General features: G+C 37.9%; 1 protein-coding gene across 1 annotated transcript in view; it reads right to left on the bottom strand.

Moving 5' to 3' along the window:
• LOC139733041 (uncharacterized) overlaps window positions 1-18,793 on the bottom strand; it is a 55,539-nt gene that overhangs the window by 19,993 nt on the left and 16,753 nt on the right. Inside the window, exons 5-8 of the mRNA XM_071643886.1 lie at window positions 16,843-16,969; window positions 14,080-14,247; window positions 2,772-2,838; window positions 670-797 (exon numbers count right to left, since the gene is read on the bottom strand). Of these exons, the coding sequence (XP_071499987.1) occupies window positions 670-797; window positions 2,772-2,838; window positions 14,080-14,247; window positions 16,843-16,969 (490 nt within the window). The remainder of the gene's footprint in view (window positions 1-669; window positions 798-2,771; window positions 2,839-14,079; window positions 14,248-16,842; window positions 16,970-18,793) is intronic.

Here is an 18,793-nt window from a genome sequence, read left to right as displayed (position 1 = left end):
CATGAACACATATGACTTAACCCTGTAGATACCACGGTAAACATGCAGATTCACGAATGACCAAAATTTCTTTCATGTCCAAAATAAATCCTTATTGGAAACATATCGCATTATCCTGCTTACGATGTTGGATCAAGATTTGAGTTCTTTTAAAGGAATAAATACCAGTGACCATGAAGAGGATGTATTGCATACTTTTTCAACATTGGCAGAAAAATGAAGGTAATTAATTCAGAGACATGAAACCATAATATTTCACCGCTTGCCAATTTCCCCAGTTTACTGTAAAAGAATAAATTTTCATGGTGAGGAAATTTTTGCGCAGTTCGCACAACCAAAAACCATCGCGAAAATGAAAACAGGCAAATATTTCCGTATGCCATATGTGCCACTAATAAATGTCCTGATTCTGCCAAGTTAAAAAACACAATTTTTATTTTACCAAGCCGAGTGCAAAAATGACCAGTATTACAGTAACTCTACCAGTAATATTGGTGAGTGTAATCATTAACATTTCTGTTTTAATTTGATGGAGCAGGAAATATCTTTAAGATTGATGACAGAACTCTTGTGGTATGATATACCACCAGACATATTTCTGAATTCTTAAACATCTCTTTACTCCCTACATGGTAAGAAGCACAGACCGGTTTTCCAGCCAATACCAACCTGAGGGGTCCGCGCCTTCCTGCTTGGCTTCCGGTTGGACGGCGCGACTGATATTCTGTGCTTGGCTGCAGAACTGGACAACAGGGATCTCCCTTGGATAAGGTCAAGGTCAATATCGCCAGGGTTTTCTGTAAATATGGAAGGAAAGATAAAAATTGGCACTCACTGATATTTTCAAAAATATTTGCTCAAGCAGGATGCTGCTAAGATGAGCTTACTACACCCATCAATCAAAATTTTGTAATGTTATCACAGATAAAAAGCATGAAGGTGGAAACTAAGATTTGACCACTGACTCAAGGTACATTTTGAGTTCATCAGAATAAAATCACATGTAAAAGGTCAATTCTATGACTTATCAATGCATTATCTCACTCCCACTCAACACACTAATTTCTTGTGGCTGTCATACCCCCCCCCCCCCCCACCAATCTGGACCAAAATATTCTTCTATGACTTTATAAACAACATCACCCATTCACTCAACAGCTGTAGCTTTAATTCTAAGGGAGTTGTACATGCACTTAAAATACCATGTCCAACTTTGGAATGAATGAGACTGACTGAGTGCCTATTTTCTTACCCTGCACAAGGAGGTTGGGGCCCCCTCTTCTGAAAGTACAAGGCTGTTTTCATATGGGTAGAAATAAATAACCCGCCCCGAACCTTGTGATCAAAGGCATCAAAACAGGCTAATTCAGTTCTCCCTGCTGCTCCTTTTAGGTCTGAATGGCATCGACAAGATTTATTTTTAACCCCTGCTTGAGCTTGATATCAGCTGGCCTCCCACAAGGCATGATTTGCACCTTGACATTCACACTCCGTACTTGGTTTAAGTAGGAAAAAATACAGGAAATTCAGCGAAATATAAACAACAACTTCACACCACGGTGTTTTTCTTGTTGTTTCATTTTTATTTTGAAACACAGCTGAGGCGCAGCTCAGAAGTCTTCAAGTTGTGATATTGATGGAAACAGACAATTTCTACTCATTCAATTTTAAAACTTGAACTCACCTACACCCCTGAAGGAATGTATACAGCTAAATTGGTGATAATGGTGAGAACACGCTGTGGTAATGGGGGATTTTGGATAAAAGCCAACTTCTCTTTTTGCCATATAGTTTTTATCTGGGGCCAATAAAAGATTACTTGGCCTTGTCTCTATGGTCTTGTTGCTATCATAAGACGAACCCTTCCTTCCTCCAAATTTGAGTCAGATGTTCACAAAAGCATTAACTTCTTTTCAAATGATCAAAAAACTGAATAGTTTGTTTCATACTTAGATTACATACAGGCATTTATTTAAATGGAACTCAGGATGGAATTTTCAAACTGAGACATCTTTTTAAACTTATCTATATCAGTAGCTAATTGATCATTTGATTGAGATAAGAAAGAATGACAGCACATTTATACAATCTATACATATATACTTTCAAAATAAACACAAACTTATATACACAAATAGAACTTAACTTCCATTCCCATCTACATAGAACCATTTTGGTAAATACCTTTTAAGTATTGTACATATGTTACTTTTGTACAGAATGTGCTACATCCAAAACAGACCACTACATTCATATATGGGAACCAACAGCTCTGATGGCACGATCTTTTTAGTTTTCAAATTTATCCAATGACATGAATTATTGAATTTACTGTTTGCCATTATTTCCTGTCATCTACTTCTTTGATTTCTCATTCATGTTTCCTTTCTTGATTAAGTTATTTTGTGGTAGAAGAATTAACAAAAAAGAAAAATAATCAATCTTTGAATACTGGATACAGTTTGTTATTCCAAAGATTCGTTATTCCAAAGGTCTGTTAATCTGAAAGTGAGATACGGTTACACGCCTTCTGCTCATTTATGGATCAATGAACCTTCATTTTTGGATAAAAGAGCCTTCAGAACAATGAATCTTTGGAATAACAAACCCTCAGAATGATGCCACAAATGTCTGGATAAACGAACCCTTTCCATTTTTGGATGAACGAACATCTAGGAATAGGGAATTTGTGTGTTTCAGAAGAGCAAATCTCACTTCATTTTCGGACTAACAAATCTTTGGAATAACGAACATCACCCTTGGATACCCACCTGCATTGAGTCTCTTCATGTCTGCAGTAGCATGCTGCTTCTCCTTAAACCCGGCACTGAAGCTCTTCTGCAGCGAGGAATAAATGCGGAGTACAGACATGAGCAATGCCTGGTCTCCACCGGTCCCTGTTTTTCAGCCTCAAGGAACCAGTGGCTCACCCCCTTGCATGGAGGAGAGCTAGACCTTAATCGTTTACCTCCAGCAATCAAGCTCGACTGAGCGAACTGTACGTATTCACACTTTGTAAATTCCTTACTTTATGTACCCTAATCTAAAGCAGAGCTGTGGGCCACCTAGTAACCCACATGAAGTTTTCTCACAAGATCTAATTAACTTTCTACACCCACTATCCCGGAGCAAAGTTCACTGTGTCCTACAGACTGCCAAACCCCAAAACTATAACTCTCTACGACCTAAGTTAACACCCACCACCCAAGGGTTAAAAAAAGGAGGAGATAGGAGATGATAATTGCCCTTAAACTTCCCACAGACAGAGACAGTTGATGTACCCTGGTGTTAGAAAGTGCACTGAGAGGAAGAGGTGCAAGTAATCTAGTCAGGTTCTAAGGATCCATTCACACACACACAAGAGTATAGTCACAGATGGAGATATTGGTCCTGAATGTAATCACTGAGACAGGACTTTCCCAATGGAATTTCAAATCGCTTTGCCAATCAGAGAGGTAGAACACCACACCAGAAGTCTGCTGAGACTGATAGGTTGAGCAAGACACACACACACACAAAGGCACTGACTGGAGGCGATAACTCTGTTTAAAATCAGATCTCTTCTGACTTCGGCGACGCAACACTGTTTAATCACAAGATACTTCCAATTTGGAGCAGAAAGTTTTCCCCCCGGCGCGACATCCACGTCAAATATCCCCAGGAGAGGGAGAGAGAGATTGTCACAACTGGTCTGCGCGTCTTTCCGCTGCGAGGTTTAGCACACAGAGAGAGAGTGAGCGACAAGTGTGCGGGGGTCCGCCGTCTTCACTGCGTACCTTGAGAGCAGGGTAAATGTTTATGCTCTAAGGTATGAATCACAAATGCAAGGGCCTTGAATAACTTCCTGCCGAAGTGCTATCTCAACTGCTCTTTTCCAACACCAATTCTAGCTGTGACAGAATGTGTCCATGCACATGAAAACAAAACAAAGCATAAAACAGTCCCAAAAATGAGAAAACAAGTGTGACAACAACTAGAGAGGACGACCTGCTTGCATTGTTTTTACTTGTGAGTGGATTGTGCACGCCGTAATTGACTATTTCCCACAAACACAAGAAAGACTTTGTCGTTAATATTCAGGACGCCTCAATTGTAGTGGGCAAGGGGATCAATATGGCACGGCAACTTCTTTTGCATGTTGCCTTGAGCATAAAATCGGGCAAACATTTCCAATTGCTGGGAGAGGCCTGAAATATTATTATCATTATTAAAAAAAAAAAAAAAAAAAAAAAAAAAAAAACAGCACTCTGTAAGAATTCCACTTATAGCTTTTATTATGCCAAAATTGAGATATGGATTTGTGAATGTGTTATTTTCAGACTATCAGAGGAGTGGTATTCCAATATTAAGTGCTGATATCCATGCATACCTATGATCAGCATTGGGATTAAACATGATTTCATTTGATGTTGGGATGAAAGGATCATAAATCTCTTAATGCAGGCTAAATCGGAGGAGAAGCATAGAGGAGAGGGGAAGTGGTTGATTAGCCGGGGGTCTAAATATGGACCACTCACGGCACCTTGCTCGCTCCAGATTTACTGCATCTATGCATGCAACAATGTGTTTTCGAGGGCTCTTTACACAGACTGGAATGTTGGATGATATGCTTGAAGTGGTACTTCAGTGTCAAATACAACAAATCCATGTAAGATAGCCTCATCTGCACGGGTTTATGCATGACTTAGCCACAAGACTTGAGAAAAGTTGTCAAAGAGCTCAAATGATGTTATTTCATTAATATCAAACTGTTTAAAAAGATGTAATTTGGAAAAACTTTATGATTTGGAAATGAAAATGAACTAGAAATGTTGCTATGGCGACTGGTATGCCTCCGCCATAATGCATGGTTCTTCCAATAAGTCTTTAGTACTTCATGACAATGTGTGATGACAGTTTCACATAATTGGCAAAAATAAAAAATGACATGTTTGTAAAAAATGCGTTGAATATTAACTTTCCTTGAACTAGGTTGAATTGGATGGATGGCTAGATTGTTTAAGAGAGTATGTGTTCGGGGATTTGAGGATTTTTACTTGACCTTTGACCCTTTTATAAGTTCACGCATTGAGTAATCTCCAAGGTATGGGTAAAAAGTGTAATTTCGGCTTTGAATAGTAAAAATTTTGGCATTTTTACCTGGCTTTTGAACAAACTGCCAATTTTCCTTGAACGTTCACTGATTTGTTCCACTAATATTGCTGCATTCTTGCAATCCACATGTATACTCGGGTGAACTTGTCTATTAATATATAGGATTATTCCTTCCAATCATGGATCTATGAAAATTTTCATTAAATTGAACTGTAGTTTATCTAAATAAGAAACATGATATTATGTATTGTTTATCATCTGTTATGGTCTTATGTCCTCGCAATCAGGCTGTTATGAGGTCCCAAACTATGGAAGTCTCAAACATTATATTCACTGATAATTATGTGTGATTTGATGTTAAAAAATTCACATATAACATTCATATTTCTTTGATTTCTTCTATTATAACATAGTATGCAACAGAATACTACTTCATAGGCTTTGCTCATCTTAACAGAGTTTGATAGATTAACCAATCTATGAAATTGACATAAATGAAAAATATTGTATATGTTAATTTGAAGACAAGTCGACCCATGATACCACAGAAAAACAATTCTTAAGTTGAATTCTGCATTCAGGAAACTGCACAAGAATATTCATTCATGATTTTTCCTCTTTTTGTTTACCCCCCGATCATTTCAGCCTAAACCAGCCCAAGAAGACAGAGTTTGAATGCTAAAAGTATAAAGTCACAATGTACTTTCCTTACAGAGTTGATGTTTAAGACTCTGCGCTATGCTTCAATCCATTCCAGCAGGTGGCTCTCACAATGAATGACTAAGTCTTAACCAGAGGGTATGTCTCTTGAGGCACTTCCAATGCAATTCAAATCTCAATCTAGTCCTTTCAACTTACCCCACCCCCACCCCCCCCCCCCCACACACACACACCATTCCTCTCGGTGGGGAGTCTGTAGAAAGCCAGTAAGTCTGCACTCTGTGGCTATACCCCATTCCCTGCTGAATAAGCTGAAATAAGACCACTTGGCAGAACCTTCTTAGCTGAGATCACCGTTGACTCCACAGGTAAACCGCAGAATCTGTCACCCAAGGAGGGAATTATCAGCACTGACGAATCTTGACTATTCTAAAGGGACATGAGGCAACGTACGTGCCAAGTGTCGCAGATGCACAGACCATCCAGTCTTGTGTGTCTTTGTAATACATTCTAATTCATATTTTAGAATATATTTTGTCTGTAGTCAAACTATCACAATTTGTCTTTTCACCATAAGAATGATCTTTCATGTATATTTATCCAAAATAACTTTGTGCCAACCTACTGCTCAATTGGAAAAAAAAAATGAATCCATGCAGCACTTTTAATATGCTCTCATTTCTGACTCCCAATCCATGATTGTGAATAATTGCAGAACATTTCTTGTTTTATTTTGGATGCTTTCCCACCTCTGTCAGATGACATGTTTGAAGACGCTCACGATTAATCAACGTAGCCATAAAACTCCTTTCAGTTACTTTGTTCATTGAGTTTTGGATGATTATCATGAATAATTATGATTTTTGACTAAGGAAGCTGGTAAGGAAAGTCAAGCAATGACTCTACTCAACAGTATACAGTACTCTGGATTACACCACATGCAGAAATTTGTATTTTTTTTCTTTGGTTTCAAGAGTAGAGGTGCAGTAACTGGGCAACTTTCTTAAATAGTTTTGCATCTTTTATTGCTCAAAGTCAAGAGGTTGCCTACTGAACACTGGCTTGTTATAAACATTCCCTTCAAAGTTCAAATAGGTGTCATACGCCAGAGAGTATAACATCACCCACAAGGAAAAAAAAACCACCCCAAATAACTTTTGACGGACTTTTGAAATACCAAACTGACAGTACTCTGTGATTTTGAATTTCTCTCCTAGCTGTACGGCTAAAGATTCATGTTGGACCCACCCGGGTGTGATCACCAGGTGCTTAATATTTGTCACTATGTGAAGTGTGAATCAAAACTAGTCATATCCAGAGCTTAATACCAGCCTGCTGTCCCCCCTCTCCTTCCACCCCCCCCCCCCACACCTGGCCCTTTGAACCTCACACTGATGATCCTACCCACAAATCAGTGTCTGGGGTTTGTCACACCATCTTTCTCTGCGCGCCTTCCCCCATGCATCAGGCCTCATTTCCTGCACACCCTGTGCCCTCCTTGTCTGCCTCTGGCAAGACTTTAGGGCCACTCCTTTCCATTGCACATCTCCAACTACTTTCTATCTGCAAACTGCAGAGGGCGCTTTCCAGGGAGGAAAATGCGAGTGGATTGAGTTATCCCGACATTGTCACTTCCTGCTAAGAGAAGACTCGTTTGTGAAAGAGAGCAGCAACTGAACAAGAGAGGGAGTCGTTCTGACTGCGCAGGGAGAGGAGATTAAGTTGAGCTGAAATAACTGTTAGACACTAACTTTGAAAGTCCCAAATACATTTAACGTAATAGCTGTGAAGTGTCAAGATAGGAAAAAGGAGACAAGTTATATAGGTGAGGGATGCATAGATTTGATGAAAGGTGATCTGTGCAAAGAACATACATTTTTAAAAGAAAACACGACAGAGAGAAAAACTATTTTTGCTGCCATTAAATTTTCGAACACATTTCATTGAGTACAATAAAACACAAGTCGATCCCCGCTTTGCAATTCCTGCTATTAAAGGAATGACTGTACATTTTGCACAGTAAAATACACCAACAGACAACTCTGATCTAAAACATATTTGTGAAATGTGATAGCCAATTGAAATAGACTGAAATCACATGGCCATAGCCTCTTTAACCACAGAAACAGGATCAGAGCAAATAGATTAGTAAGTATGCTCAGATAACTGAAATACAATGCCCCAATATTTTGATATCAGAGTCAATAGCTATTGAAATGACAGAAATAGTTTCAGCTTTCTCTACTTTATTTTTCTTTGCAGAAAAAAAGTGACAGCCCTCCTTTAATTCATATTAATTCCAACACATTATGACATCATTTTCACTGTGAGTACAATTCCAGTTTACACTGCAAAAAGGTCATTAATGATGCAAACAAAGTGTAACTAATGGTCAACATCTTTAAAAACCTTTTGTATCTTATTGTTGCAATATCAGTCATAATTTCTAATGCTTTACGAAGATTTCCACAACCAGAAGAACACAGTTGAGTAGAAAGACAGTCTAGTCACAAAGGTGAGTGCACAGCTGCATTGATTTTACAGTCTATAAAGGTAAGGTGCAGAGACGTGAATTATCAAACAGATTTACCCATCGTCGATTGGAAATTGGAGCTTGAACTTTCCGCACAGACTGTGGGGAAAAAGGTTTGATGTGGAAAATGGCAATTTACGGAATGATCACTTACCATGATTTATTCGACTTTAAAGAAAGAAAGGATAGAAACAGTGTGAAAAGTGCAAACAACATCGACAAGATATTTCATGACTGACTCACTGAGGACTAACCCCAGTTCAAATGGTGGGCATGCATTTGGCTTGGTCTCATGCTTCAAGATGATGTATCATGCTTGAAATGGTGGCAAATAACAAACACCCACCCTCACATTCTCTATCTATCTATCTTGATCTATTCATCTAAAGCATATTTAGGTGTGTATTATCTAAAAAAAAATGACATAGAAGGTGAGATATCAAATGTCCTAACCTGACTTGACCCCAATGGAGAATCTTATTTATGAAGTATATATACACACATTAAGCCCATACATAACTTTGCTTTGCTATGCTAAACTAGGAATGATTTTCAGAGCAAAGGCTAGCACACTGAAAAATCTGATTGTCTGAAAATAAAATGAGAGCCACAGATAGACTGTGATAATACATTTTTTGACTTATTTGAAAAAAAAATGTCTAATGCTCACTGATGAAAAAAAAAAGTTTGATTATAATTTCTATGTAACAATATAGCTTAGGTGTTAAAATACCCCCTGCCACGCGGGAAAGAGGCTGTTACAAGTTTCTGCTTGTCAATGTATGTGTGTGTGCATGTGTGTGTGTGTGTGTGTGTGTGTGTGTGTGTGTGTGTGTGTGTGTGTGTGTGTACCTGGGTATGTGTGGGTGGCTGGGTGGATGTGTGGATTCGTGCATAGGAAACCATGATCAGGACATCCATAAAAATACCTGCTACAAAAACCCCACATGCACACACAAGATATTTATGTGGACAGTAGATTGGAACCCCTGACAAAATGGAGAGACCTGTGCAGTATATACTTGCTATGCTAGTGCCCTGTGGCAAGACGTATTTTCCTGTCTATCCTGTCTATGTTCTCGAACTCCAATTCAAGCAATCCCCTCATCTCATCCCCTGACCGAAGCAATACACCTCATCTTTTATTGTATAGTATCTTAAGAAGATCAATTTTTAGTAAAATTATCCTCCGACATATTTCATATTTACATAACATCCCCCCCCGATCTTTCACTTCCACTTTCAATCATCATCATCCCATTCGGCATATTAAAGGGATAGTACAGTATTGGTGGAAATGAGAATTGGGCTTTTAACTTTTTGCAAGATACCAAGAAAACACTTTTGAAATAGTACAGAGCATACCATTTTAAGAGGAATTCAAAGTTTATTCGATGAAAATCGGGTTTGGAATTACTGAAACATCCAAAAACAAAGTAAAACAAAGCGATCGTAATAAAGTGTAGGTCCAACACTTATTAGAATCGCTCTGTTTTGGATATCTCAGCCATTTCAAAACCAATTTTCATCAAATAAATGTTGAATTCCTCATGGAATTACATGCTCTTTCATATTTCATAAGAGGTTTCTCATTATTTCATCAAAAAATGTCAGAAACCTGAAATTAGGTCTCAACCAAAACTGTACGATCCCTTTAAGCTGGCACAAATTCTCTCTGTACTCTGCAAATAGTCATGTCTTTTAGGTGATTAGATAGATGTGAATTGGGTCTAGCAAAATAAGTCTGATAATATTATAAATATTCAAGATGCCAAAGGGTTCATTAAGATGTATGCTGGATTGTAGTGTCATTCTAAAATCTGTTATGAGGCTTACGTGAAGTATTTTATTCTGCAAAAAGAAAAAAAAAAGCTAAACTAGAGTACACAGCACATGACGTTCACAGACTTTCTAGCATTATAGCACTTATGTGGATGTACATAAACTATCCACTTATGTTTTCTAGTGGCTTTATCAGGCAAAAGCCAATTTTACATGCATCACTTGGTGGATCAGATATGATTTGCATTTTTTTTTTGTATCCACATCAGAGAGCCATCCAAAACATCAGAACACCATCTGTCTCTAGGGTCTTTGAGGACAAATTAATTTCCTTATGACTTGGCATTCCTGGACAACAAATCCTCCAGCAACTTAGTCTCTTGGAGACCTTGGTCTCCTGGTCTTTTTATCCCGCTTCACACTGCTTCTAAGCTACTAAAACAAACACTTTACAGGAAAAAATAATGCAATCACGTCTTCTAAAGCCTTACTTCCTCATAATAATGCAAGAAACCTTCTATAATTAATTACTTCAGATGTGCCTCCTCTTATCCTCCCCTTCTTTATAGTACCCGTGTTCACTTCTTGCATGATAGGGAAGTATATTTAGCAAGTTAAGATCTCATTAGCAAACTATTTGTGTAAGCAGATATGCAAGTCATTCTAAAGTTGGTTTCCTGGATGAAAGTTTAGATTACTGGTATGTTAAAAAAGAAAAAAAAAACCAGACTCGTGGGGATCATTACGGTATCTCTGGTTAATGACTCACACAGAAGTCATGCCATCCCAATTTTACCCCTCTACATGTGGCTCACTTCCAGCCATCTGTGAACTGATCCATGTCATTAAAACTGCAGCACTTCATCAAACTGATGTTGTTGTTTTGTATGATTGGAAAGGTCATTACACCATCTTTTTACTATAAAAATAAAATTATGCAATGAAATAAGTATCACAGCTTCGGTATTATGGAGACATTAACATGTTAGTCTAAGTTACTCAAGAAACTATTGTTTGTTTTCATGAAAACTAAAAGAACATAAATCACACACAGCTGTATTAAATATCTATTCATGTGAAGAGACCTTGTATGAATGCAGAAATGATTGAATTTGGTGTCTTCTGTTATTACTGAAGTTCTATTTTTATATTTCACAAATCATTGACGGATCAGTCTTTTTTAGGTCTATCACATCTAAGAGAGGCACACACAGTCATTCCCATTTTCTGCACCACCTTTTAGATAAAATGCATACAAATGTCTTTCCCATTGTTCTAGACAATACACAAGGAAGTTTGGGATGGTGCTTTATTCAGTGAGAAAAAAAAATACTTAAAAACAGTGAAACAGAGTATGAGATATCAGCAAGTCATGTACACCAGAATTAACTGGTGCCTTAACTAGGGGGTCAAATTCTCTATCCACCTGTCTTGCATGTGAGGTGTTAGTAATGACAGGCGAGGTTTGTATTATAAAGAATTGGGTGTTGGTGTACTATGGTTAACAGAGGAAGTACCTAGTGTCCCCCAGATATAAAAATAGTTTGTGTGAATCCATCCGGTTGGGGGTGGGGGAGGGGATTTGATAACCTGTTGTCATCTGTGCTGTAAGGAAGGGGAACGTTTGAGGGGGTGCAAAATGAAGACAAACCAGTAGGGAGGCCCAAGATGCCTCAAAGAGTGCTACCCTTTAATATGTGTACAAACTATAAACAAAAAGATTCTTTCTTTACTGTACTGTTACCTAGAGGAAGTCACAGCCCCTCAACAGACCCCCAAATTTCCCCCGGAGAGAATTTATGGAAACCCTTATTAATATCTTCTTATCTAGTCCAGAAGGCCTGTATTGCACTATTGAAAGCATGGACATTCACAAGGTATTGTTAGAGAGGTACATGTAGGGAATCCCTATTAATAAACATTGACATTATGATGTCCACACTTTTGTCAGGAGACAGTCTCTTCAGTGAAAATATTTTTAGTTTACATTGTTACCATACAATGAGAAGGGTATGGATGAATTGTAGCAGAGAGGAGAGAGTACTGACAATGTATATTGCACTTAAGATATAAGTTGAAAGAGTTCCTTTCAATTCAACTGAGCTCTGCCTTAAATTTAAAAAAAAAATCCACTTTCACACTTCAAGCTATGGAAACTCATATAAAAACTGCATAGATGTATGGGAATTCCATTAAAGTGCTATTAACTTGTGCAAACTTTGAAACCGATTGTCTAGAAAAACCTAGTATCTCTCCTAATTTCTCAAAATATCAATATGCTAAAAAAAATCCATTAAGTACTAGCTACAAATTTCTTCAATTAAGCTTTGTTTACAGCCATGCAGAGAGTCATATGCCTACAAGCAACGAAGACAAAAGATCCCCCCCCCCCCCCAAATAAAAAAAAAATCACAAATGCATTCATGCAAAAGCTCAAAAGATGCTTATATTCACTCATCATCCTCAGCATAGCCCATGCATCATCCCAAGATACCTCATACCTCACAATCATCATGCTTGTCATTTTCTAAGGTTAGTAAACTCTCATTCCATTATAGAAAATTCAGCTTTGGGAGTGAATCCACACTTTTCTGTAAATAATAGTACTTTTTTTTTTCTTTATTCTCGTGAGAAACATTTGAATCATGGTCTCACTTCCACTTTGCAACCACACACCATACGCCACCCAATACATCATGAAACAGTCACTGCTAGTGTGAAATTGATCCACAGGGCAAAATATCAGAGGCTATTAGATACCAACTGAAAGCTGGGATGGATTAACAATTGCAAATTCATTTCCCTTTCCCCTACTACCGCAGAATATTCATTTCACCCATAAAAGGCAATTCAGTGAAAGCATACTACCTACAAACTTTCAATTGCCACATTCACTAGTTTCTCAAAAAATCCTCACTGCCTTGCTGAATAGAATTAAACACATAAAAAATAACATATAAAATGAATAAATGTTTCTAATATGACCTAATTTTCTCTGGTGTTTCACAGTTAACCTGCCCCCTATTATGACTAAAATACATGTAACTGCAGTCTCCAAATGCATCTTCATTTGAAAAAACAACAACAAAATAAATCTGAATAGAGAGTGGGTGTGGCGGCTACTACAATGCCAAACTGAAAAAGATGTACATGGTGCTATCTCTCTCACTGATCTACAGTAGGAAACAGATGGCACTCTTTTATCAGACCCTATCTAGGGAAAACCCATGAAGTGACCTTATTACAGTCTCTGTCTTCTAATTAATTGTCCTTCCCTCTATCACTGCCACCACCCCTAAATTCTAATATTTCGGCATAAACACAACTCTGCATATTTTATGCAGTTACTCTAGGTCATTATCAGAAGTATTATTCAAACCCAGTGATTTGTATTTCTGCCACCATGAAATGAATTATAGCAATTTAACAATCTGTTCATATCCATATCCAATGTCAGAGATAAATGCTCATGACTGTTTATTGTCAAATAATTCATGAATGTTATCATGAACAACTGGCCAACAAAATTTCTCTTTTTCTCATATGCACTAAACTGAAATAGTACGCAATCTTAAATGAGCAAATTCATCTAACTGTTATTCTTTCTCCTCCACTTCTTGTGCAAACAGATTCTAGTATTACTATGAATGCGGTCCATCCAATTTGAAAGTCTTGACAGGTATCACACAGAGTTAGCCGTAAGAAGAACTGATTAATTTCTTTCCTGAGAGCAAATTGTGAAAATCCCTAATGGAGCTTTGCATCAGTCAGGTGACTTACAGCCCATGTGATTCATCATGTGACTCAACCTAGTACTACCTATAACATCCTCTTTGGATAACACTTGATCTGTGTTGGACAGAACCCCCCTCCCCCCATCCTCCATATACCCTGACAATCACTCAAATCATTTCACATACACATACACACGCACACACATATACACCGACGCATACCATGTGGTCATCATGTGACCATTGTGTGGTAGTCAGGTCACATGACCTCCTCACCTCCTCTTCCGTGGTGATGATGCCACTGTCCGTCTTGCTGCTGTCAGAGGGCGCTACATCTGAGTTGTCCTGGGTGATGTCACCCGTTGTCATGGCATCCTCGCTGGACTGCGCATAGCCGTCGTCTGTTGAGTTGGCTCGCTCCTTAAGCTTGGCACTTATTTCGTCCTGGACATATTGGATTGAAAAAAGACGTGAGGTCAATTACCGTTAATTACCCTAAATCTAATTTGTGTTGAAAGTAGAGAGAGCTTTAGCTAATGTGTGGTGTGAGATAGGGAGGTCAAACCAACGTGACTGTACTATTACTTGCTGATAAATATTTGAAAAGGTCTTTGAGACGTATTTCAAAATATTGACATTGAGGAAAATGTTGATTTTTAACTACTGACATAATGTCAACAAGACATAATCAGATGCAGAAATATGCAAGCTCATGGTCCCTCAAAGGCTCTCTTAAATCCTCCACTCTCAGTGGTGAGAGATTGTTATTAGTGCTCAGAGTTAGTACTGAATATAAAGCTTCTGTATGAAAGGATGACTTCTTACAATATACATGAAGGTCCTTCACATAACTTGCTACACATTGTTTTGACACAGTAAATATGAATATCTAAATATGATACATTTGTAGAAAGCGACAGAAATCTGACTGAGGAGCATGATTTTGTGCCCCCTTGATATCCTCGGCTTCACTGCACTCGTTCTCCCAACATCACACGCATTGCACTGAGTCAGCGCCAGAACTTGGCAAGCGCCCTCGACAGCTGACCAGAGTGTGATTGACGAGAGATGCCATAATTCCGTGCAACAAATTACGGAGAGCCGTGGTCTAATCAGTTGAAGCTCTGTCTCATGTTGGTATGAGGCCCTTAAGACCAGAAGGAGAGAACTCCACTTTATAGAGGCACATGGGAGGGGAAACACCACGGGGATATATGGGAGGGGAAATACCATGGGGATACAAGCAGGAGCATTTTCAAAAGTGTGGGGGGGGGGGGGGGCACTTCCGGGTTTCATGAGCTGACAAAAAAAAAAGTCTTCAGCTCATTTTTCTCCTTCCACTTCCGGGTTTCATGAGCTGAAAAGCAGTGTTTCAGTGCAAAAACATAACCTTACTGCACTCACACTTAAGGGAGGAGAAGAGAGAGGATAGAGGGAGAGAAATAGGCAGATAGACAGATAGAGAGAGGAGAGGAAAAAGACAAGCAGATATGAAAAGTTCGGTTTCAAAAGGTACTACATCCATAATTTGAAGTTCTGAGAAAAACTTGATTTTTTTTATCATCATAGTTAGCAATGTCAGATGGGAGTGATATTTTCTTCCCATTGTACTGCTACATGATACAACACTAAAACCACTATTTAAAAAAAAATCCAGGTCCATGCATTTATTTTTAAGGAATTAATTATTTTTATATTTTTGTGGATGTAGTACCTTTTGAAACTGAAAGTGGTATATCATACAGACAGACAAACAGACAGACAGAAAAACAGTGACAGTGACATTGAGGAAGAGGAGATACTGTATACACTGTATTCACGAGTCTAATTTGTTTTGTTTTGGGTTTTTTTTTGTGCATATCGTGGCTTCCTGATAATATCGTGAGTGGTTAAATTCTGCGATTGTGGAATATATTAATGAACTGAGAAAAATACACAAGCATGTCGCATTCATGCCTGGATCGCAGATAATATTATTGAATTCATAAAATTTGGGAAAATAAAAGCAAGTTTAAAAACACAAGTTTTTGCACAAATGCATGGAATATGCCTTAACCCTATTCAATATGACTCATTTTAAAAAGTAACTGTCAGTTCACAGTAAAGTCTGTCAAATCGAAATAGATAAAAATGTATGCTGACAGAATCATGATGACGTACCTCACTCTCAACAAAAAGATAGCAATCTGTCATGGAGAAATGTCAGTAGGAAAGGACAAGCAATCAGCGTGACATTTACAAGGCTATCCAGTGGCACACCGCTTACATTTCAGCTTGTTTGTACATCCACACGTTCTTAATGTCCCAACAATTTAAGTGAATATATCATCTTACAGGAACAACCTATTACACAGTACATGTGTTTCGGCAACTCCATCCAGATTGTAATTCACTTTTACTGATCATTTATTTGGCAGTATTGTAAATTACAGATTGAAATAATCACTGCTCAGGGGTTTTTTTTAAAAACAAGTAACAATGAATTCCAAATTCTTTCATGATGATTTTAAATCTAATTCCATTTAACAGGCTACACAGGAATAAATATCATATTCTATAAAACAGCAAGGTCAAGGTCAATATCACACTATTTGAGAGTTGCCATGCATTAATTATGAGGTTGTTTCTATTAAGCTTGAAAGCTAATGAATGTTGCAGTCAAGTTTTTTATGGGGCTTTTTTTTTTTGGAATAGATCAGTATATATTTGTAAATCAAACTTCTACCCAGCACACAATGTAGGCTCCCCCCCCCCCTTGCAGTCAAATGCAGTCTGTGCTACAGTGTAATTGAATACACTATGAATGACTGCAGTACCCTGAATGTGACACTGTCAATGAATACAACAAACCAACTGTAACACTGTTTGTGAATGTCAAACACTGAATCCAATACTGTGCATGGAATGCTCTGAATGTAGCAGTCTTCTTCCATGCGTGAAATAAACGGAATCTAACACTCGTCAATAAATACTACACTGTGACACATGCGTAACATTCCACCTCTGTGACGAGATGGAACGTTCAAGGTTTATCCTTACTGCCAGGTTTGAGGAGTCGAGTGCAAATGAGTTTCTCACTTCCTCCCTGGTAGGAGCAGGCTTGTCTGGTGAGAAGACGCTGTCTTCTGACATACTGATCCTCTTGTCTAGTTCTCCCTCAGTATCCCTGCAAATGGACACAAAATGGTTTGAAATGATAACAACAAAAAACATTTAAAATTCTTGCAGTTGACAACATAAAAACATATATATATCAAATGTGATTTAACTCTATAGCATTGTTCAAAATGGAAGTATAAGACTTGATATGACTTTATCAGTTCCTTACTTGTGTCTAGTTCTTCCTCAGCATCCCCATAATGGTTAAAAACAACAACAAAATACATATTCACAATTCTGGAGTGGACAACACAAAAACATTGTTAAATCATATGTGATTAAACTCTAACATGATTGTAAAAGAAAATCATATGCCTGATATAATTTTATCAGTTCCTTTGTTGTACAAATGTACAATGTTTTTGTCTTGGCATTAGATAAAAGGGAAGTTCTGCCTTTATTGACAGACACACCCACAGGATTGCATCTATGTTTCTGATGGGCAGTTTGATTTACTGTACATGTGTGATCTTGGTTTTTTCATTGACATTGTCATAATCTAAGAAGATAATCGCAAGTCATAAATCAATGAAGTGATGCATAGACATAGCAGCTGTCCATGATAATGATCTACAAGTACACAAATTCACACACCAAGTCATTGGCACGTTTGTCTGTATGTGGGCGTGTACATGTATATCCAAAAGAAACATGACTTGACTTGACACTGGCATATGGAAATAACAATTGATAGCTTGCTTCACTTGTTTCATTCAATATACATTTCATGGTAGAAAAATTGGTGAGAAAACATGCATAAATTCACTTTCATTGTATGTAATACTGATCTCTTGTTATGATGTATCTGTAACTATTGTGGAGTATATTTTTGTATTATGTAAATGTATATGCAAATATTCTTCTGTAACATTGTTTCATTTTATTTTATTTTTGTTTTAGTGACACAAATCTGTTATGTATTTGTGTGTGTGTGTCTGTGCTTTGTGTCTCATGTTTATTACAGGTGACAGCCTATTCTTTCCATGTTACATTGTTCATTGCCATGATAAAGAATGTCAAACAAAAACTATAACATTCTCAATATCCCCCCTTTTTTTTTGGGGGGGGGGGGTAATAAAAACACTACTATGGTAGCTGTAAAACATGACATTTACTCCCAGACAGTTCAAGCACCAAGCAGGGATGAGAAACTTAAACTATTTACAGGGCGGTCTAAGTATAGCACCATGAAGTTCTACTTTCGGCCTGATATTCTTCACTTCAAGCCTTTCACGAGTGATGGACCACTCTCAGATCTTGTGACGCGGACTCGCAATTCCCTCACATCCAATCACGATTCTTCAGGAAATGCATCGCGGTGACAATCACACAGAACTTAGAATCAGCCACGAGTGAGGAAAACTAAATCAATTTTGGCTCCTGAAATCCTTAACGTCTCACAACTTCACTACGTGAGAGCTAAATTTACACTCTGCACGATAGCATGACTGTCATGCCTATATAAACTTCCGCCATAATAATGCAACAATGATACAATCTCACAAAAGAGAAACTTCTGAAATATCGAAAGTTCATCACACCCTACATCAAATGGTGTATGATATAAATAATCTTTCATGTGCGGCTCTGTAAACTTTATATTTTATTCAGTCATTTCCAGGAGTAGATTTATGAGTTACACTTTGGAAGCCATCCTTTCCTGCAAACCCCAATAAATGTTATTTTCGATTTTACCTTTCTATCCCTATGTTTGCACATCACTCCTTGCACTTCACAACTACACATACCACTACCCTTATATTGACCAAACACCCAGACACATGAACAAACATACCATTATATGTGCATGGCTATCAAATATAACTGTCTG

Source organism: Diadema antillarum, unplaced genomic scaffold, assembly GCF_040938485.1.
Source record: "Diadema antillarum isolate AM-2024a unplaced genomic scaffold, OU_Dant_1.0 seq00000460_RagTag, whole genome shotgun sequence".
In the NCBI taxonomy this organism is placed as follows: domain Eukaryota; kingdom Metazoa; phylum Echinodermata; class Echinoidea; order Diadematoida; family Diadematidae; genus Diadema; species Diadema antillarum.
Note: the sequence above shows the minus strand (reverse complement) of the source record. Positions and strands in the feature narration are given on the sequence as shown.